Source organism: Achroia grisella, unplaced genomic scaffold, assembly GCF_030625045.1.
Source record: "Achroia grisella isolate CSIRO2021 unplaced genomic scaffold, CSIRO_AGI_Agris_v1 utg170, whole genome shotgun sequence".
NCBI lineage: Eukaryota > Metazoa > Arthropoda > Insecta > Lepidoptera > Pyralidae > Achroia > Achroia grisella.
The window spans coordinates 490,289-514,379 of NW_026712672.1; the positions used below are offsets into that span (position 1 = coordinate 490,289).

General features: G+C 32.6%; 1 protein-coding gene across 1 annotated transcript in view; it reads left to right on the forward strand.

Moving 5' to 3' along the window:
- The window catches only part of LOC131841432 (calpain-A), a 37,158-nt gene extending 16,292 nt beyond the window's left edge, over positions 1-20,866 (forward strand). The window contains exons 3-20 of the mRNA XM_059189749.1: positions 1,591-1,767; positions 2,678-2,796; positions 4,280-4,348; positions 4,989-5,123; positions 5,384-5,552; positions 6,567-6,748; positions 7,108-7,221; positions 7,353-7,459; positions 7,869-7,978; positions 8,532-8,728; positions 9,468-9,575; positions 9,959-10,001; positions 10,202-10,334; positions 12,680-12,886; positions 16,041-16,168; positions 17,370-17,491; positions 18,282-18,355; positions 19,935-20,866. Coding sequence (XP_059045732.1) covers positions 1,591-1,767; positions 2,678-2,796; positions 4,280-4,348; positions 4,989-5,123; positions 5,384-5,552; positions 6,567-6,748; positions 7,108-7,221; positions 7,353-7,459; positions 7,869-7,978; positions 8,532-8,728; positions 9,468-9,575; positions 9,959-10,001; positions 10,202-10,334; positions 12,680-12,886; positions 16,041-16,168; positions 17,370-17,491; positions 18,282-18,355; positions 19,935-20,014 — 2,274 coding nt within the window. The 3' untranslated portion in view covers positions 20,015-20,866. The remainder of the gene's footprint in view (positions 1-1,590; positions 1,768-2,677; positions 2,797-4,279; positions 4,349-4,988; positions 5,124-5,383; positions 5,553-6,566; positions 6,749-7,107; positions 7,222-7,352; positions 7,460-7,868; positions 7,979-8,531; positions 8,729-9,467; positions 9,576-9,958; positions 10,002-10,201; positions 10,335-12,679; positions 12,887-16,040; positions 16,169-17,369; positions 17,492-18,281; positions 18,356-19,934) is intronic.
- Positions 20,867-24,091: the final 3,225 nt, after the last annotated feature.

Sequence of the window (24,091 nt, forward strand, 5' to 3'; positions counted from 1 at the left end):
AACTCAAATATTAATTCATCACCAACATTACGCACAATATTAAATTTATATTAACAAAATATTAGTTAAATTTAGTCAATTTAAATTACTACTTTCATTAATACCAGAATGAGCTTCAGTAACCATATCTAAAGGTTCATTTTATACTATAATTTCATACAGTAATTACCTCAGGAATGGCCGCTTTGTTGAGACTGGGTACTGGTATTTATCAGAGGAGAATATTTATTAGAAGAATGACAATCATTGTTAAGTGTCATGTAATCATTAGTTTTATCATTCGACTTGATTCTTAATCAAATTATTTTCTTACTGTTCTATTCTTTCTCTAAAAATTAAAATTTACCAACGTCACTTCTTTGACAGTTAGTTTATTTATTTCATGAAAACCAACCAATATCAAATTATAAAAATTATACCAAACAATCAAAATTAATAATAACAATATAAAACAAGTCTATAGAATAAAGATATCAAATTCAATAAAAAAAATGTATCTACCTATAAAAATTATTAATTTAAAAACATCTATAAAAATGTGATATGTAGGTGCTTCGTAAAAATTTTGAATAAAATAAAGTGTTATTAATTTTTTCAGACAGGTTTTCCACTTAAGTATATGTTTTAATTAACATAAAACAATATTTATCATCCAGCTTATTCATTTTTGAGGTTAGTTTTTTATTTTCATGGAAATTTACAATCTATGTACTTATCTAAATGCAAATTTTTATAAATATAAACTGTTCTAACGTAAATTGCTTTGTTATAATTAATTAACAATTATTAACACGAAATTAACTAAATATTGTCCACTTATTGCTGTTTCATAATTACGGACAACTTAGAAAATCGAATGTGAGGGGGATGTGGAACACTGAATATACTGTTCCATAAATACGGTCTGTTTAGAAATTTTTGCGGCAATTATGAAACACCTAAATAAAAAATAAATACCTTATTAAAGTACTTTAAATTCAATATCAATCGATAGATTATAAGTCAAACTTTTGATTAACATGTTTCAAGTATTTTTGAATCATTGACAAATATTTCAAATTGTTAAAACAATTGTGATGACACCTGTCATTCTCTAACTCTAAAAGACAGTCTTTTTTCATGCAACCTGACACGTGCATTTCACTATTTTTTTTTTCTATACATTTTAAGGTGTTTACCAAAATAAATTAATTTAATCAATAAATAGGTTATTAAAGATCATAAAGATAATATTATAAATACTGAATACGTTAGAAATTATTTGTAATTCAGATTTTTATCACTTGTTTCATAAACTAGTACAATGTTCCATAATATGGCCCTTTACCTTATTATATCGCTTAAAGCCTTCCTCGACAAATGAACTATCCAACATAAAAATATTTTACAATTCGAACCAGTAGTTCCTGAGATTAGCGCGTTCAAACAACAAACAAACTCCTCAACTTTATAAAATTAGTACAGATTCGCGGTCGACTGTTCATCTCAAATATTTACTGTATAGAATGTTTCTAGCATAAAGTTCGCCTTATGTATCTTAATTTATTTGGTCAACAAAGTTATTTATATTAATAAACCATATGTCTACAGCTCGGCGAGACCAGGTCATCATCGTACGGTCCAGCGACGTATCAAGACTTCAAGGACATCCGGTCTCGGTGCTTAGCTGACGGAAGACTGTTCGAAGACCCCGAGTTTCCTGCTATTGATCGCAGTCTGTACTACAAAGAGCGTCTCGACAGACCAATAACTTGGTTGAGACCTAGCGTGAGTTTTTTTATGTATTAGAATGACTGGAATGACTTAGTAAGGTAATTGAGGCAGACTACGAAGGATGAGAACATATTGTTTTTTAATATTTTTATGCAACTGGCAAATCTGCTGTCGGTCCACTTGGTGGTATGTCGCAACCGTGGTCTATATAGGTACATGAACAGCACCATGGATCATCGTCATCATATATAGAGTGTGTATAAAGAAGATTCGTGTTCTGACCGTAACTGTCAACACTAGGCTTCCAAGCTATATCCGAATTATTAATTGCCTGATAATGCCTCGTTTAGAGACGAAACACGTGTGTGTAGGTACAATAACGGTCGAAATTTGATTAGTAATAGGGAAGTTCGTTATGAACTTCCCCATTACTGATAAAATTTAATTCTAGTATCAATGGTCAGGTTTCCGCACAGCATATCTGTGGTCTCATACACTAATGGTAACGGAATTCAACAAAATAATATAAATCCTTTAAGTTTCCCTTTAGTCGAAGAAGTCTACGTACGGCGACCGACATTAAATTATGGGATAAAGACAACGGTAAAATGATAAATAGCTTATACTATATATATATATATATATATATATAAATAACTGATACATATATGATGTCCATGAAAGTGAAAATGGTAATCTAAATGTTTATATAGATGATAGTAGTCACTTTTCATCAAAAGGGTCATCAGATTGTCCTGTCATCTAAAAGAGAAGTTTGAAGATTGTGCCTGAGCGTTCCCATGCATACGCAAGTTTCTTGTTCGTTCTTCTTGTGATGAGACAGGGCTCTGAATGAGCGGTAGATTAAAAAATAAATATGCCTATTCAAAAGGGTTTAAATTTAACTTAAATTATATAATATTTGAATAAAGAATTTTATACTCTGTTATGTTTTGTCGTGCAGGAAATATGCGAGGATCCACAATTGTTCGTGGAGGGATACAGTCGTTTCGACGTACAACAAGGAGAGCTCGGGGATTGCTGGCTGCTCGCGGCTGTTGCGAATCTCACGCTGCACAGAAAGTAAGTAAAAAGATACTAACGTAAACTACATTAGCATAGTTATATATGGGGTTAGCCCTAAAGAACGATTTAAACATAACATAACAATTTAAAATATATTTACAACATTTCAAAATATATAATTATATTATATATATAATTTATTTGATACCACAGCTTGTATGAAGCTTTTGATATTATAAAGTATACTGTTTTGGAATAAATTATTTAGTTTTGAGATTACTGTTACCGGTGTTTCGGTCTGGTATAGTTGTTACTAACTCTGCATAACAGGAATATTCATTAAAAGCATAAAACCTAATTAGGAGACAGTATTTGTAAAAATTTTACAAATGTACGTAGGCACTTAATTAATTATTATTCTATTAAATATTGCACAATTTTATTAATTAAATATATAGGTAAAATTAAATAAAACTATAACGTCTATCATAATTAACTTAATTTCTACATACAGTTATTTTAATCTAATAATTAGTCTAGTATCTAATTATATATTATATATATCTAGTAACTAATTATATATTTTATATACAATTTTAATATAAATAATAAAGATAACGTACTTAAATTTTGAATTTATTAAAATATTAACATAAACTGTGATATTACATTTCACATTGCAGTTTATGTTAATTTTAATTACAGAATAAAGATTAAACTCGCCCTCTCTTGTATTCTCTTCTCATTGTTGTCCCCAATAAGGTTCACAATTGATACACAGTGTATCAATTATAAACTTAACAACTACTGTAACATAATGGAATGCAATGCACTGCATTAATATTAAATTGTCTATAGCAGTTTATCCCTATAAAGTAAACCAACTCGTTCTTGCACAAACTGTGCTTAGAACCAGGACAAACTACAAAATAATAAATACGTAATAGATCTAAAAATATTTATCCTTGCATTACGTTAATATGATGATTATAATGAACTAAACATCTATTAAAAAATATATAAATATATAAAAAATGCTATTGAAACCGGTTCCCCCCAGGCACATTGGTTGTGGAAGGAAAAGTATATTCCATCGCATTAAAATTACAGTTTCTTGTTGCTAAGTAACAGTTAGATCTTTTTACGTCGCGGGTTCGATTCCTCGCACGGTGCATTCATGAGTATGTTTTTTTGTATTGTGTTTTTTTTTGTGTCTTGGTGTTTTTTATGTATAATATGTATGTATATCAGTTGTCTAGTACCCATAACACAAGCTCTGCTTATCATGGGATTAGACGTCATTGTGGTAATTATCCAGGGTTATTTATTTATTTAAGTCTCCTGATGTGTATGGGAAAAAATTAGATGTACTTTTTATTTAAAAATTACTGGTGGTCGCACTAAAATAGCATTCTGCATTCTTTCTCTATGTAAATTATAACTGAGCTAAATTTTATACTCCTCCATCCGCTCAATTTTCATAAAAAAGGGTACAAAGTGTTTGCTTCGCGTATTAATATAATGATTATCATAATTCCAGATTGTTCTTCCAAGTGGTGCCGGATGATCAGAGTTTCGACGAGGATTATGCGGGCGTCTTCCATTTCCGGTACTGTGTTATCAGTTCTGTTAACACAATTGACCTTCCCGATTAACGTTTGTGTAACAATCATAACTTAATACATGTATTTTTTTAATGGGTGATAATGGAATGGTGCACCCGCCTACGCTAACGGTTTACGCTGGCGGGGCACCTGTGGAGGATGATAACATGAATATGAGGTCAGGTCTAGTCTCTCGGGACAAATTCATCAGAATGTGTTATGATGGTTTTCAATGGATGGATGGAACCGCGTGGAGGTCGACCTGACATGGTACATTGGTAGCAATGGGGTCAAGTCCACATTACTAACAATCCTATTTCAATCTTCTTTGCATGTATATTACCTTCCCGTACCTTCTTATTTTTTTATATGAAATGTCTTGTGTAATCATATGACTAGACTCGGCTTAGTGGTCTAACGGTTCAGCATTGATTGTGATTTGATGTTTTCTAAGTATATTATATATGTATATAAGTATTTCTATCCATTGACTAGTATTCATAACAGAAGCTCTGCTTGCTATAGGACTAGGTGGCTCTGTATGAATTGTCCTAGGTTATGATTATTATATAAAATTGTAAAAAAAACTAACTATAAGAATAATATAATAAGAATAGTAAGAAATAATAAGAATGTCGTATCCAGGTTCTGGCAGTACGGCCGTTGGGTGGACGTGGTAATCGACGATCGTCTGCCTACGTACAGAGGCAAACTGGTCTTCCTCCACTCCTCGGAGAGAAACGAGTTCTGGAGCGCCTTACTGGAGAAAGCCTATGCCAAGTGAGTATCTAATTCAATAAATAGCTGTGCCCGAGGTTTCAATGGCTGCAAATTTATATGTTTTCTCAAATATAAGCTCCATTATTGTAAAGTTTCATCAAAATTCGTTCAGTAATTTTTGCATAAATCCATCCAAAATATCTTTGTATTTGTATCGGTTGTCTAGTACCCATAACACGAGCCTTCTTAGCTTGGCACTAGAAGGCGATGTGTGAATTGTCCAAGGATATTATTAATATAATTTTTTTTTTTAATCCTAGATTACATGGGTCGTACGAAGCACTTAAGGGTGGGTCAACATGCGAGGCGATGGAGGACTTCACTGGCGGCGTTACAGAAATGTACGATATAGCAGAGTTGCCGCCCAACTTCTATACCATCCTGCTGAAGGCATACGAGAGGAACTCCCTCATGGGATGCAGTATAGAGGTAGAGTACATATATTATATTATACACTAGCTGACTCGCGCAACGTCTTCTGCATTTAATTTCCCCACCTTTTGTAATATTTTTCATTGCAGCTCCACTCTCATTGTTCGTAGCGTAATGTTATATAGCTTAAAGCCTTCCTCGACAAATTCCTATTCCTAGAAAAATATTTTTTCAATTGGAACCAGCAGTTCCAGAGATTAGCCCGTTCAAACAAACAAACAAACTCTTCAGCTTTATAATATTAGTATAGATTATTCTCAAGTATTTTGTTTATATTAGCCGGAACGAAGACTGTATGGAGTGGCCAATTATCGAAGAGAGCAGACATTCTCGGGGTCGATTACCAACGAGATGGACTGACATTATAAAAACGGCTATACAGCAACAATGCAGTGCAGCCAAAAATCGTACCAGGTGTAGGCAAATTGCAAGAGCTCTGTCCTCAAAGACCACAACGATACCATACCACAAGATAATACCATAAAAGCCATTACCAGTCTGCCAAGAGTGAACGACTGAAGAATAATACATATTGACGGTCTCGTTGGTCTAGCGAATTAGCTTAGGGCTTCTGGTGGTCGCGGGTTCAATCTATCGAGGAATTTCCTAAGAGTTGAAACTTATAAAGTGAAGATTTAACATCTTCGAGTGGTTTTGGAAAAGGCGCCTTTTATTTTTATTGAGGCTTTTGGGCATTGTCAGGTGCGAAGACCTGTAGCACTGCTACCTACATAGATATGTATATTCTGCTCCCTCTTTTTTTTGTTCAAATATCGCTACCTAGAGCCGCCAGGGAAAAGAATGAAGGATATTCTTAGCAGTGATGGTTTTTATCTCCTCCGGGTATAGTGTATACTTTCCAAAGGAGATATTTGGCTTATCCATAAGTAGGCTACAACCACATAGGATGTGTAGTAGCGTTTGGCGCCTTGGTCTTGCATTATAGTTGTATTCTAAGTCTTAGCTTGTTTACCATTCCAATGTTTTATGCCAAAAACGTGTATCTTACAGCCAGACCCTCACATCCTGGAGGCGGAGACGCCCGTGGGTCTGATCCGGGGGCACGCATACTCCGTGACGCGCGTCAAGTACGTGGACATCGAGACCCCGGGCCGCGCCGGGAAGATACCTCTGCTGCGGCTGCGAAACCCCTGGGGGAACGAGGCCGAATGGAACGGTCCCTGGAGCGACAAGTTAGTCACCATACCTTAATCATCATCTGTTTCTTCCTTATCTCATTTATTTGGGGTCGGTGTAATATGTTTTTCTCTTCCACTCATACCTGTTCGCAGTCATTTCGTTATTTACTCCCTTTCTTACCATATCATCTTTCACACAATCCATCCATCTCTTTTTCGGCCTTCCTCTGCCCTTATAACCATCCACATTCATATGTAACACCTTCCTTAAAATATTATCTTTATCCCTACGCATTACTACTGTTATTGTAAAGTTTAAAATCAGTTCAGTAGTTTTTGCGTGAAAGAGTAACAAACATACAAACTTTCGCGTTTATAATATTAATAAGATTACTATTATAATCTAATTCCAGGTCACCAGAGTGGCGATTCATACCAGAATCGGAAAAGGAGGAACTGGGTCTTACCTTTGATGACGATGGTGAATTTTGGATGTCCTTCAAAGATTTCGTCACACATTTTTCAAGGTAAGTTTACTAATACACCTAATTTTTTGTGTCATATAAATGGCGGTTCTACTAAACTGGAATAAAATTAATATATTTTTGTACCCATGTCTATCTGGATTTATTCAATCAGGTGTATTTGTTAATTTCAGAGTAGAAATCTGTAACTTGAACCCTGATTCCCTGGACCCTGAGGAGTGTCCAGAAGGCTGCACTAAGAAATGGGAGATGTCCGTGTTTGAAGGAGAATGGGTTAGAGGTAAGAAACTTGTTTTTACATCGTAAATTCAGATTTTAATTTGTTACTTAACGAAATATGATTCTAAGTAAGTAAATCAAATAGATTTATAAATTATCAATAACTCTATAATTATGTCTTTGCTCAATATTCAGATATCATTACCATTTTACAATGATAATTACTTATTACAAAAAGATGCTAAAGCCCGCGCGGTTTTTCTCATTATCTTTGTCTACATTTACATTACATTTCCTGCGATTTCCCGTTTGTAAAAGCGTACGTGTAAAGGCAGCTAGTGATGTAGACTTCGTACAAAGTCATCTGCTGAAATAGTAAAGTCAAGGGGTACTCTGTCTTTCCTATTCCAGCTGTCAAGCAGCTTTCTGAGATATTTGAATGATATGAAAATGTGTTTATAATGTTGCAGGTGTGACAGCTGGAGGTTGCAGGAATTATCTGGACACGTTCTGGCGGAATCCACAATACATGGTCACCCTCACCGACGTCGATGAAGGGGATGATGAGAATAAATGCACGGTAGGTCATACACCTGTACACCTGTACACCTGTACTTCGATAGTTATTGCATCACCATTTAGAGTTATATATGATGTGATGAGGTGTCGATACATCATTTATGTTTTTATTAGAATATCTAGGTAGTGAGTATACCAGTGAAATAATTGTACTATATATTGTACATATTAAGTATGTTTGGTTGTGTGCTATATGGTTTATTAGTAACGCGTACATTCGACGCGGAGTCAAAATGTAGACTGACTTTACACTGAATTTCAATCTATGTTATCTGGAGAGGTACGGCGCCATCTAGTACTATGGTATGCAGAGCTTGTGTTATGGGTACTAGACAACTGATATAAATACTTAGATATTTTTTTTAGTAAAAACATAGAAAACACCCAGATTGAAGACAAACAATCATACTTTGACTACAAATGTTTGCACCGTGCGAGGAATAGAACCCGCAACCATCGGAAGTAAAGCGGTGTGGATGAGGCCATCATATCACAAAGTTATTTATGTACTTACTGTAAGGAGAAACGTTAAATTATATTATTTTTTATTCTAGATCATCGTGGCCCTTATGCAAAAGAACCGGCGCTCGCAACGGCACCAGGGTCTGGAGTGTCTCACGATTGGTTTCGCTGTCTACCGCCTGCCGGATTATGGCCACGTGCCAAAACCACTTGACCTCAACTTCTTCAAGTATAATGCTTCCGTTGGTCGCTCGCAAGCCTTCATCAATCTTCGGGAAGTCAGTGCCAGGTTGGTATTACATTATTTATTATTATAAGAACTAGTGGTCGCCCAGTGGTCGACATTCGGCCGTAATTAATTTAATAATATTGCAATTAGTGAATTTATTAAGGTTATGGCATTAGCTAAATGCCATAATTACTACTAACATATAATGTACTACTACTACTGTAGATAAATGTTATTAAATCAAATCAAATATTATTTATTCATGCAGAACATTTTAGCCGTTTATGAATGGCAAATATTTTATATTAATATTTTTTCTCTACCGTCCAGTTCAGTATTTTCAATTGAAAAGAATGGGCAAGAAATTCAATTGAATTGCTTTAAACTATAAAAATAATAGAAAAATAAACAATGTTAATCTATTCTCAATATGACCACAGACTTTAACAATAAACAAGAGTATATGTGCGTGAGTGTCGCAAATACATGGTAATATGTGTAATATTTTTTTTATTGTATTCATGTATTTATATTTTTATATGTTTTACTTTTTATATTTTTTACATTCTGCACTCCTCTAAACTTTTTGCTTCACATATTAATGAAGATTATGACACGTATTATAATACCATGATGTAGGCTCTTATAACAGTGTGTCGACGCAATTACGACGTAGGTTACGAAAGCCTACGCCTTTCTTCAATCTCTTCTTCGACTTGCGACTTCCATCACCCAGGGGTGGTTATTTTTTTTTATATATATATTCTGATATGTGAGTAACACTTCAACATTGTTTTAGATTCAAATTCGAGCCGGGCACGTACGTGATAGTGCCGTCCACCTTCGAACCAGACGAGGAAGGAGAGTTCTTGGTGCGCGTGTTCTCTGAAAAATGCAACAATATGGCGTAAGGACGTTTGTCGTTAATAATAATAATATGAATACCAGTAAAATTGGCCGATAATTCCTGGAAATAGACGAAAATGAAAAACGTCTGTCATGTAAATTAAAAAGCTCACAATAAGTACACACAGTAACTCACACACGCACACACATACACACACACTGCACTTTCGTGGTTAAGTGTGGTATACGTCATAAAGCGTAAAAAAACAGCAAAAGCTGTGAAAATGAGACAATAATAATAATATAATAATTATTAAATTAAACATCTTTAAATTTGATGTATTACACTGTATTATATAAGTGTTATTTTTAGTGTAGCAACTATAACAATTTGCAGAATAAAACTTTTTAGTATTTATTCTAATATTTTATTTTTTTTTACAGTGAAAATGATGAAGATGTCGGGATTGGTGAAGTGGACGACAGGGTGAGTTTTTTTTAATAAGATTTACAATTATTCGGAATGCAAATATAATCTAAATATAATATTATGGTAAATATTTCTTTTATTTTTGACATATAAATTAGACAAAGATTGGACCAATAGTTATGAGTTATCTTTAATGTATAATATTAATTATTTTGTGGCATGAATTTGTTATTAATTAATTTATGGCTATTAAACAGGTCAAGGATGTGCTACCAGCAGACCCTACACCCGCCGACCCTGTGAAAGATTTCTTCAACCGACTGGCCGGAAGTGACGGTCAAGTTGACTGGCAGGAACTTAAGGAGATACTTGACTATGCCATGAGGGAAGGTACGTACTTTCATATTTATTATAAAGAAACTTTATTTTTATAATTTAATATATACAACGCCAAAAATACGATCACGAAAGTAATCCCTTATTCGCCAATGACCGGCTTTATATGATAGTAATACTAGGTGGTAACCCGCGGTTTAGCTTGCTTGGATAAAGATAGTACGATATATATTAATCTAGGATTTAATTGTGTATCAAAATTAATTTAAATGCTGTAAGCGTTATTGAATAACATAATTGCTTTGTAATTTTTCGTAGTTGTTATATTGTAAGGTTTTCTTCAATTCTTTGCCTTTACCCCATTATTTGGGGTCGGGTCAGTATGATATCATGCAATGATTCCTATCGTCTGTCATAATACAGTATACAGTTCTAGTCTAATTACTCGATAGTTTTAGATATTTTTTTTATTTGCCACTTCAAACTAAAGTACTGGTTGCTTTTTGTCTCTTATTTTCAGTAAAGAGTATTTTAATTTAATTTATGTCTTAATTTGGTAAAAAAAAACTGAAAGTTCTTATTAAAATCTTGAGTAGACTTGATGTCGTTAACTTAAATGTATTGTAGACATAAAAACATGTTGTTTTTTTGTTAAATAAAAGACTAATATTTGTTTAGTTAATATTATTCTTCTTCTATATTTTCTATTTAATATATTATTATTTTGAGCTTTATATTATTTATATTGTTACTATAAAAATACCATGGTTCTATTACAATCAGCAAGAATAATGTAAAATGTCTCAAAAATTAACATGTTTTAATTTTGTTTATTTAAAAAAGAAAATAATTAACTACTTAATTCATGCCAATTCTTCAGAACTGAAGTTACTACCCGAACTGGATATTAGGGCTAGTGATGAAAAATTTGACTTGAATAAGTGGCCAAATTCCGTACAAATTCTTTGAATTGACTTTCAAAATACAATTTGTTAAAGTAAAATGTAAATATATGCCAATTCTCGTTTTAAGAAGACATCTATATTGTGTTATCTATAATTAACAAAATATTATTGTTGACTGTACATTAATAGCACTATATAATTGGTGCTGTATTATTCTTGCTGAAGACATGGAATGCAGGAAATAACATAAAAAGCCTTAAAAACGGCAAAAACTAACAAAAGCGCGTCTAAACCAATGGATACAATACGAGTATTATATCTGTTTCTCTATATTGTCCATTACATCGGATATTTATTTTTTAATGCCCATTTTTGAGCTTTCCATGTTGTAATGCTTTATGTGTCAAACTTAAAGCGGCTTTTGTGGTTTTGTTTTGCTACCGTTTGAAGATATGATGTATGTAAGTACAAAACATACTTATAATTGTGACATATTTATGTAGTGACTTCCAAAAGTATAATTCATTTGCTTTTTGTTATATTTTAATATTTTCATATAGTTATATTTGTTATTAGCATAATTGTACTATTGTTATTTTATTTCTTATATATATTTTTGGATGTGACTGTACTACTATTGTGACAAATAATATTTTTAGTTTTATGACAAATTTATTTATTTTTAATATATTAATTTTTTAGCACGCTATATTGTACGAACACCATTTTTTTATTGATTTAAACTCGTGATACTTGAAGAGTAATCAACGTTTTGTATTAGTAAAGTACATATATACATTAAGCATATATTTTTCATGTTAATTAGTAGACCTTAAGTTGATAGACTGTTTAAAGTGGATTGTAGAAGTTACGTGAATTGATATCACTCGAAGTTGTAACAGCAGAGCTCCAACTGAGCTACTCATTCATACTATATATGATACTTACTATCTCATTAATGTAGCATATCAATTGTACTAAGTGCTGTGACGTGTACAATGAAGATTTGTATTATATATGGTATATATACAATAATATACATACATTACAAAGTCAAAAGTAAATATATTTTATATATTTAACTTTTTATGCCTAGACATTTTTATGATTATATTTGCACCTCCCACATTTATTCTCAGCACAACTGTGATTAACTGATAGAAAATACCGCATGGTGTTAAGTTCGCCAAATGTACTGTTACCTTTTTTACATTAAAGTTATATATATACGATTATATATAAATAATATATAATATCGTTTAATCTCATACTGCACATGCATACGAGTATATGTCTATATATATGTATATATCGTTGTAATAACTTAATATAGTATTAAAACAATATACACCATAAAGTCGAATTTTAATTAATAAGTATTTTTGGTGGCATTTCGGAGTCTGCTATAAAGTCAGCAAAGCACCATTTGTGGTAGTTTGAACCGAAATTTGGTCGATATAAGGGCCATGGCTCAATATAACCATCGCCCTGCAGAGTTGGCAATGCGCCGCGGCGGGGCGTACGACGGCGGCGGGGTTCCGGGTGGAGGGGGCGGCAGTTCCCCCCCACAAGAGCAAAGCTGCCTGGAACAGTTGTTATGTGCGTTGTGCTCGCCCATCTGCAAGGAGTTGGGGGTGGACCTGCAGCAGGTTCAGCAGCAGGGCTCGGAACAAGTGCACCTCACGCAGCCGCAGCCTCAAGGTACAGGGATGTCGGCCTTTGCGCGCATTACGACGGATTTTAGTGCAATTGGTCCATCCGGGGCCGGATAGTATTGACATATTGCATATTTCTGGCATCGCTGCGATAACTATACTGATATTCAATTAAAAATATTTATACGGACAGGTACAGATACTTGTCTAAATAGATTGTATCACGGGCACGGAATATAGACTATATTTTGTCTAGACATAGCAGACACATAGTCCGTAAAATTAAGCATGACATTTTATGCATTTTATGTCATTCACGTTTATAAGAATAATTAAAAAACTACTAGTCAGATATTGATCAAATGACCACAAGATGGATGCGCCAGGTTACATATAAAAAAAAAATATACTAAATCGGTCTACGTAAAAAAAAGTTCTTATGTTCGTAACACACATAAAATTTGGTTCATTTGAGAAACTACTTCTTGAAGTCGGTTCTAAAGTAGTTGTGATGTGCGATAAATGCAGTTAAGGATCTATTATTGATAAAGTAATGTTATACTTGCCGGCTACCGGCCTAGCAGTTATATATAATATATAATTAATACCAATAAGTAATATTATAGTGTCTGTAATTTTAAATTAACAGCTTTTAACTAAATGCATATGAAAGTGTATACAGTACATAAAAAAAGTAATCCGTCCGTCAGTCCGTTTATTTGTTATTGCTAAACTCTGAAACGGCTAGACAGTTTTCGAAGGGACTTTCACTCGCAGATAGCTAAATGTTATTTATTTTAGTTCCACGCGGACGAAGTCTCAGGTAACGGCTAGTTGTATATAAAAATGATAAATATGACGTGATAGCACTTTCATAGTACACAGGTATTAGTTATAATATTGTGCTATGGTATACTGTAATTTTATTAAAATTGTTTAACACGAACTGTAGATTCTCATATTGTTTTTTTTTCAAAACCATTACATTGTTGAAACACGCGCGCACATGTGTTACGTAATATAATAATGCGCGCAAAGGCTGTAGTCTATGCATTTTATACTTGGTTAATAAAAAAATATTTTGTATAAATTCTCAAATTGTTTAATTCAAGTTTGATTCCTTTGTAAACCGAAACTATGAAAAGATTAGGTATTTTTGTGTCGTCACATTAATAATGATATTTTTACAGGATTCCAGTAACATCGCTGCATGATATCGTTGCTGCCATTATTGTTTTAATTTTTTATAGAAATGGAGGCATCACAGTCAATTTTTGTCTATGTTCAATGTTTTTTTAATCATTTATTTACAGATTCGACGAGACATTTAGGCGCTATTTTATCTGTATTTTTTTTAATTATTTTATGTTTTTATGTAAAATAATGATTTTATTTTCAGTTAGTTATTTTAATTGTTCCAATATATTATTATGAATCATTATTTTACATGTATAATGTATTGCTTTACGCTTTTAACCACAAGAAATGTAAATATTACCAATATACTTGTTAATGTTTACATTTTAAGCTGCTTGATGCATGTATTAGTTTTATTATTATTTGGCACTTGTAATATATATAAGTACAAAAATGGGCATTTTAAAATAAGTTATTTTATATTTATTTAGTAGATTAGTAAGTGACAAACCTCAATTTCCGTAAAAATAACGAAAAAGCCGAGCATGAAACTATGAATTTATGACTACGATTCTTTCTTCTACTTAAAATTTTGAAATCAATATGAATTGTAGCTGATTATAATTTGAAGTATCGTTGACTACAGTTCAAATTGAAGTTCTCTGCTGTTAACAATTTACGTAAGAAATTATTTCCCGTGATTACGGTCTAAATAGTCTCTTACTAAGTTGTAATTTTTATGAAATTGATGCGTTATTGTAGCCAGATTCTTTACAAACGATTATGAAGTACATTTTATATTCTTTAGCTCTATTCTCATCAGCTACTTAAAACACCATTTATTTAAAAGAGCAACACACAAGTTTTTGCTCATTCTTCTTGTGATACGTCTGCGTTCCAAATGAGCGGTAGAATAAAAAAATGTGACTATTTAAAAGTGCTTATATTAAGTTTATTTGAATAAAGATCATTTCTATTTCTTATGATTTGATATTTTTATATTTTAATATTTTCGGTGACATCTATTTTTTTTCAACTTGTATTGGCAAACAAGCCACGATCTAACTGATGGTAATTGCTACTCCTTGCATACACACGTATGAATTTAGATACTTCATGAATGTAATCAGCAATTATATAAAAATATATGGTATGTCTGCCTGTTTGCCTGGTGTACTCTCTAGTACGTGGGCCTCTGCCCTGCTCTGCACGTTCGGAAGTAAAGTGGTGTGGTAAACCGGTACACCACGAGACCGAGAAATAAAGAATTGCTAAGAAGTATTATTAGGTGTATATAATTTGATATAAATTTATGATAATATTTGTGTCCCATATTGTGATTTCAGATAATATCCTAAGTACAATATACAAATATACTTTGTTTTTTTTAGTGCTGCATCACTTATCTTTTCATTAATTTTCTTATCTATAAATAGCAAGTACGATTAGTTTATTGCGTTATCTGATAATGTAATAAGATATCGTGTATTGTTTTTTTTAAGCCTTTCTATTTAATTACAATATTTTTTTATATAGAAATGAGATAACAAATAACATTTTAATTAATAAATTTAATTTGTAAATGTTACTTATAATCGTCATCACGGATCTCACGTTATCATGTGACCACTCATGAGTTGTTTTATTGGGGTTCCAAGTCCGTTAATGTTGTTATATTTTGTAATTTCACTGCATAATAAAAATTGCCTGCACCTCCTCATTTTCGTCCGACAATTTTGTAAAAACCAGCTATGGCCAAGAGCTTTTGAAATTGCTTGTTCGAAAAAAAGATAATGTTGTAGTAATATATTTGAAGTGGTATTTTTTACTTTACCCATAATAAATAAACATACAAAACATAAAATTATTGGATTACATTCGACGTGGTCATGTTGTGAGGAATCTGGCTACTTAAAAAAAAGTATTTGTATATTGAATTCTGAGCCTTATTGGTTACGATATAAGGTTAAACACTGTTTATAGACATTTACTGCGTATTAAAAATGCGCGTGTATTAAGTTTATAGAAACATATCACATTCTGATATAATTGATGTTTTTCAGAACTGAAAGGCCAAGGATTCTCCCAGGACGTATGCAGAAGTATGATTTCCATGTTGGATAAAGATGGTTCGGGTGGACTTGGTTTCGAAGAGTTCAAGGAGTTATGGATCGATCTGCGCAAATGGAGGGTCAGTACATTATTATATATGTATATAGTATTGCATTTATTCTTACACGTTTTACGTTATGTATACAATTACAACTTAATACTGACATCATCGTCATCATTAACATCATCATAATCATCATCCATACGTCACACATTATTAGGAACGTACTACGTTTAATTAAATAAACGAACAAACACATTAGTTTTAATAATATACTAGCGACCCGTCGTATCTTCGCACGCATGCATTATAAATATATTAATTTCTCGGCTTGTTCTATACAATACTAACACGCAGGTATTATACATCTAAAACTTCCTTTTGAATCACTCTATTGATTGCTAAAACTGCATTAAAATTCGTTGCGTAATTTAAAAGAAATAAGCGAACAGTCTGTGGGGGTGGCTTTACACTATGTTAAGATTACATATATAGAGTATGTGTCATACATAAGGTAATCTAGTCAATATATATTTTCTACTTAATACCAACAGGTCAAAAACTAAATGAAATTAAATTTCACTTAAAAGATGTTTAATATACACTTGAAAGTTATCTAATATTTCGTTTTTCTATTGGAAATCTATATTTCAATTGATAGATAATTTTATTTTTATCACTTTATAAATTTGCTATATAAATCTGAAGGATATACAAATATGAATCATATAATAAATATAGTTGTGAAGTGTACAGCAGGTGGTGACCCGCCTTAGATAACAGTGCCCCGGGACTATTCACAGTTCACACAGCACCATCTAGAGCAGTGTATCCCAACCTTTATAGTGCCATGCCCCAGCTTAGCCTTTCTAAAACTCTCATGCTCAACTCTCTTATTAAGTCGTTAAAGAACTTATATCGTTTAACTAGTGATATTAATTTACAATACTTATAAAGTCTCAGAAATATCTACATCTTATAGTAATAATATTATAAATGCGAATGTTTGTAAGTATGGACGTTTGTTACTTTTTCACGCAAAAACTACTGAAGAGTTTTTGATGAAACTTTACAGTAATATAGCTTATGCATATGCTTAATAAATAGGTTATATTTTATATTGAAATTTAACACGGATGAAACCGCGGGCACATCTAGAAAACTATAAATAGTTATTTCACAACAGTTATTGCAAAAGTCAAACACATACAATATAGATCATTATATACTAAATCACTAATAAACTTACATTAATATAAATGTTATGATTAAATCATAGGAGGTGTTCCGACTCTACGACACAGAGGGCCGTGGTGGTATACCATCCTACCACTTGAGAGATGCACTCCACTCCGCCGGCTACACTGTCAACGCACACATACTCAACGTTCTTGCACACAGGTAAAACAATAATCTTCGTTTTAAATTTTTAACACATTTACTCGTAAAGCGGATCTAATGTCATCAATTCTCGATATAAAAGCAGCTCATAAAACACAAGTGCGTTATAAACGAAAATAGTGAAATTATATTTTTTTAATGTATGATAATGGTATGTTTTACCCGCCTACGCTAACGGTTTACGCTGGTGGGGCACTAGTGAAACATAATAATAGGGTGAGGATGAGGTCAAGTCAGTTAGCCCATCGTGATAAATTCACCAGGAATTCAACCTAACGTTGCTAGCAATAGGGTTATCAGTTCACATAACTAATGATTCCCTTCCGCCAGTAAAGTTATATTCCATAACAGGACTATTTGCTATTTTTTTTAATAAAATTTCGACGCCGATAAAAGACATTAGGCATCGCACTGATTTAAAAAAGTAAAACTGCTGGAAACCAACATCAGAGTTTAATGATTGAGTTTATTTACAAATGTGTTGAAAGACGTCGTAAAATATGGTATTTTTTCCTGATAATATTGCGTAATAATTTCCCATTATTAAATCCACTATGATATCCAATAAGCGGTATCAAATAACTGTTCTGGCCCGGTGGTAAAACCTCGACTTACTTTTACTTGACTTAAACAAAAAAATCGTGAGTTCAAGTCATGATTTTAACGCAAGCTCATCGGGTTTTAGTACGAATAACGTTGTGGTAAATAAAGGTATTTTATTTACCATAATATTATTCGTGTCAAACACCGTTAATGTATATATGAATAATATATTAAAATTCTTATTTAGATACGGTTCATCTGACGGCTATATCCACTTTGACAACTTCATCATGTGCGCTGTGCGACTCAAAACCATGATCGGTAAGTAGACATATTATACCATTTTGTATACCCAATAAGCTGAGTAATATTATTTTTAATTAGACGGCCTCGATTGTTTAGCGGTTTAGCACTCCGCCTTACTCCCGATGGTCGCAGGTTCGATTCCACACAAACATATGTATTCATGAATAAAAATGTTTGTACCAAAAAATTTGGTAATGTAATGTTAAATGTTAATGGTAAAAATGTATCTAATATTTTTTTAATTTATATCAGTTATCTAGTATTCATAATACAATGTCTGCTTATTTTGGGACTAGATGGCGCTGTGTAAATGGTCCTGAGATGAAAAATACTCTAAAAATACTTAACGGTTTTTAAAAAAAATGATTCTTTTATAGAAAGCTATCTTGGTACACTGTTTTTCGATTAAAAGGCAGTGAAAATAGTCTTAGTCTTCCGGAAAAGGAAGCCATAGAATGCCTGAGTCACAAAACCCCATGATATCTATAGGGCTGTTCATGTATATAGGTGACGGTTACCACTTACCATCAGGTGGTCCGTCAGATTGTCATTCCAATTACATAAAAATGCTATGTAGTATATAAAAAAAATAGATACAGTAATTCCACTTGGTGCCATGATCAGGTTAATTGAGTAATCTTCACATAGTATAAAATGATGTCGCTGCCGCTGTCTATTTGCATAGATCTTTTAAACTACGCAACGGATTTTAATGTAAGTTTTAGCAGTAGATAGAGTGATTCAAGAGGAAGGTTAATATGTAGCTGGTAGCTTGTAAAATGTATAAGTTTTATATTTAACGTAGCCTTCATAGACAATTTACTACAGTCTTGTATCTATATATATCTTTCATTGAATTTCTATACATATATAGTAAGATATAAGTATTTTTTTCTAAATAACATATACAAAAAACAGCAAAGAACGAACCCCTCGAAAACCTGGAGAGGGAACTGCAGTGGAACCAGTGAACGCCGACAGCGTCCTCCTTCGAATACACAAGTATACCAAACCAAATGGTCACATTTATAGACCAACCGCACTCTCACGCTTTACACGAGTCGCTAATATATCAAATTGCACTGTATAAACACTTATATTAATATATGAACAATCATTATACATATATATCGTTTCGATATATATTTAAATTTAAAATATTCATTTTATAAAAGCATTGTTTATATTTATATGTAAGTGAAAGTAACTTGCTTATGGTTTATATATTCCAATATATAAAGTCACAATTAAAATTGTTAATATTGACTGATTAAAGCGACTCCTGGAAAGTGTATGACCTCATTTGCGACGGTATATAAACCTTTTTCTTTATATTTATATACCTTAGAAATTGATGATTCATATATGTATTTTTAATTAAAATACACGTCGCATTTGATAATGTGCACGCACGTTTGTGTATTTTACAGAATTATTTTTATATTTTACAATAATTTATTCAATTTTCAGTATAAATTTTACTTTTTAAACAGTGTAAGAATTCTGTAAAAATACCAAACAAATCACATGCTTACTAACTGTTTTGTCCGCAACAGTTATATACATGTTTTCTAATTAAATTTAATATTTTCAGGCATCTTCAAGTCGAGATCTTCGGGCGGTGACTACGCTACCTTCTCGATGGATGACTGGCTAAATCGCACAGTTTACTAGAACTAACAAATGCCTAAAACATGCCTTATATTGTTAAGCTGAAGGCTGAATATTCTATACCTCCAGTCGAAACTTTATATACATGTAGTCCATTTTAATATAAACGTGTATATATAACGCAAAAAGATTTATTTAAATGTATAAAGATACTACTTTGCGGGTCACTCTGGAATCTAATTCTATAATAATGTTGGAATGAGCTGTTTTGCATTTTCATACCCTTGCGTTATACTCTAGTGACATATTAATTCTTCATTAAGTAGTCAATGAACTCAATGTTTAAAGATTTATTTGATTTAGTCACGATTACTTTTCAAACGAACTTCATATACAAAAACGGCGTCCATTTAAGTAACTACTAAGATAAGACTCCAGGGTAGACCTGCCGTTTCATAAGGTATGTTAGGAGTTATAAGATGTATCAATACTCTGAGATTAATTTTGACAGTGCATAAAATTTATTATTTAATTAGACTTTGTAATATGTTGCATATGTTAACTGAAAGTAGAAACCCCAACCAATGCAACGATATATGTTGATTTTATAACTTACAATGTCACAAATGTTAATTGTAACAACAAATACGGGTAAACAATACTAATTAAATATAGGTACTTACCTAATTTTTAATTACTAAAAAAGTATTTTTCTAAATTTATGTAATTTAGTGTTCACATTATTGTATTCAATAGTATATTAAGTCTTGTTAATATAAAGTACTATGCTTGCATACAACAGTGTCATAAAATAAATGCAATTCCTTATAGACCGCCATTTAAAAAATATTTTAAATTGGGTAAAATATGGGAAAACGACTATAAACTTTTTTTTGTATAAAATCGTCTACAAACGTTAGTTATTATATGCGGGTTATGCACGCTCGCGCGGTGTTTCCATCCTTAGAACATTAAACCTCGTACGAAGAAAAATAAATCTGATTAAAAACAATGAACGGTTGAGGAACCGCTCATTATTTTGAACAATTGCAATGGGTTATAATTACTTAAATGGAATTGGAAGGTCAAAAATCTCACACTTATAGTAGGATTCTTGTTGGCATCTCAGTCTAAGCTAAGCAAGAAAGAAATTTGTCAAATAATAACATATATTTATAAAATTACAAACTAAGCAAAGAAATACCAGAGAGCGTCGACTATAAGGCATTGCACACACTACAATAGCACATAAGTATATAATAATTATACTAAGGTCTTCATGTGATAAGTCCGAATCGCGTGAAGTGATGCCACTGGTTTTGCCAGAGCTTACGAGCTGCAATAGCCGCTACCATCAGGCGAGCCCTATATTTCCTACCCCGAAGTAAAAACTTCAGGTTACAAATGCTAACAGTATTCTTTCAACCACCGATTGCTCATTCCAAAAGCCTTTAGGTCAACATGAACAACTCGGCAAAACTGACCACACGGGGTCAACTCGGTCCTGGTTGACTTGAAAGGTCACCCCACCCATGTTAATATAGTTACTGTGCGATTTTAGCTGTAATTTCTACGTGCTTTATTATTTCTCTTGAAATGTTACACATTTTTTATATATTTATTATTAAAACTTATAAAAATATCTGCGTACCTTCTCTTTGGTAAACTCGCATTTTAAGTGCATTCACAATTTATTTTTTATTTGCAATTTATTGTTTATGGAAATGACAAATGTTATATTTTATGTTTTTTTAATAAAGTACGTTTTCATGTATTTGTATTATGTAGTGTTATTTTAAATATCCTAAATCAGAAACCTATGGTATAATATATTTTTTTCAATAGGTTATAATAGCAGATGACCCGCCTGCGCTAACGGTATATGCTTAGTGTTGTATGTGTATCGAATCAAACAACGTTTGGATGACAACTGATTTATTTAACTAATAGACCTACCTTCAAGTTCTACAATAATAGTTATATGTTAATGTACAACATACCCACTACATCTTCCCTCTACAGTAATAAAGTTATATTCACTAGACATTATTATTTTTTTTTTTATGTAAATTAGGAGTACACTGTATACAATGTGGCTACAAATATTTATAAAACATACAAACTATTAACTATCCCGTATTTTTATTAAAATCTTATTATTTTAAATCAAATAGTTATTAAACATGTTTTAGAATCAACTGTAATCAATGAGCTGTAGTATAACTATAATATTAGACTAAGCATTGATGAAATAACAATATGTATGAATTTAATTAATTTAAATTGATGCATGCAACACATTATAATCAACACTTGCTTTTTTTTTTTTTTTTTTTTTTTTTTTTTTTTTTTTTTTTTTTTTTTTGTTTTTATTATTATACAATAATATACGGTATGCACACAGATGAATCAGTATTCATAATTAGGGCTACCTAATATGTTGAAGGTATATATGTATGTATTATTACGCATCTTGTATATTTCTATTGACAAACAAATCGTTCGGGTGACCTTACTACGCGGCCGCTGCTCGTAGTTTTTACCTGTGCCTGAACACCCTGAGTATTGTCCTCCTGAGTTTTGGCCTCGTTGCCGTGTCCCGTTACGCGAAAGGATGAACTCGTTGATGGCACCGTCTCACTATCGTCCCAATCTAAATACTTACTATAATAATTATTCTCTTTACGATTTATTACGCAATCGCTTTTCGAATTAGGTAATTTTAAAATATCCGTACGGTTTCTACGGTACCTTCCACCATTTTCAGTTTCCAACCAGTATGAACGATTACCATGCTCTTGTTTTTTAACCTTGGCCTTTACCCATACATTTTTCTGCCTCATGCGTACGTTTTCGTGGGGATACACTGGCACTAAATTTCGTGTACCACGGTCATAATACTTTTTGCCTTTTTTAATATTATTTAATCTATATTTAAAGTTATCATTATAAGAGACTGGATTGGATTCTAACAACTTATCGGTAGCAGGTAGCTTGGTTTTCAATCGGCGGTTCATTAATAACTGTGCTGGTGAATAAACCTCCCCTGTAATTGGTGTATTTCTAAAATTAAGTAACGCTAAATGCCAGTCTTCACCATTTTCGTGAGATTTAAGTAATAATGTTTTTATAGTTCGTACATTACGCTCTGCGAGACCATTTGACCTGGGATAAAGTGGCGAGCTAGTCACGTGATTGAATTCCCAAGACTTAGAAAAATTACAAAATTCTTGTGACGTAAATTGGGTGCCGTTATCAGTAACAAGTTTTTCCGGTATTCCAAAGCGACTAAAAATATCTTTCATGACATGTATAACCGATGAACTGAGTAAGTTAGGTATCTGTGTAACTTCTAAAAATTTTGAGTAGTAATCTACGACTAACAAATAGTATTTATTTTTGAACTCGAATATATCGGCCGCCACGATTTCCCAGGGTAGGCGAGGAATAGGATGTGGCACCAGCGGCTCGCGAGGGTTGGCCGCGCGGTGCCGTTGGCAAGTCTGACAGTTAAGTACCGCACGTTCAATGGCGGCAGACATACCCGGCCACCATATGACTTCACGCGCTCTTCTCTGACATTTTTCTACACCTAAATGTCCCTCGTGTATCCGGGATAACATTTCATTACGCAACGAATCTGGTATAATAACCCTATCCCCTTTGAATAAAATACTATTAACTACATGTATTTCATTGTGAACATTCCAAAAAGGTTTTATTAAAGAAGTTACATCTCTTTTGTTAGATGGCCAACCTGTAAAATAATAATCCGAAACTTTATTTAAGACCACGTCCTTTATTGATTCCTCTTTAATTTTATTTAACATTATAGAACTCGCTTCAACATTTTCATATAACGTGTTAACATGTATCAGCACTTCATCATACGTTTCATCGTCATCCCTACTTCGATCCGTTGCCGCGCGAGATAGTGTATCGGCTATATATAATAATCTACCCGGTTTATATTTTAATTGTACAGAATAACGTTGCAGTTTTAATAGCATTCGTTGAAGCCGGACCGGAGTTTCATTCAATTGTTTTTTCAAAATGGCCTCTAACGGTTTGTGGTCACTCTCGATTGTAACCTTATCGTGTCCGTAAACGTATTGGTGAAACCTAAGGCATCCGAAAACT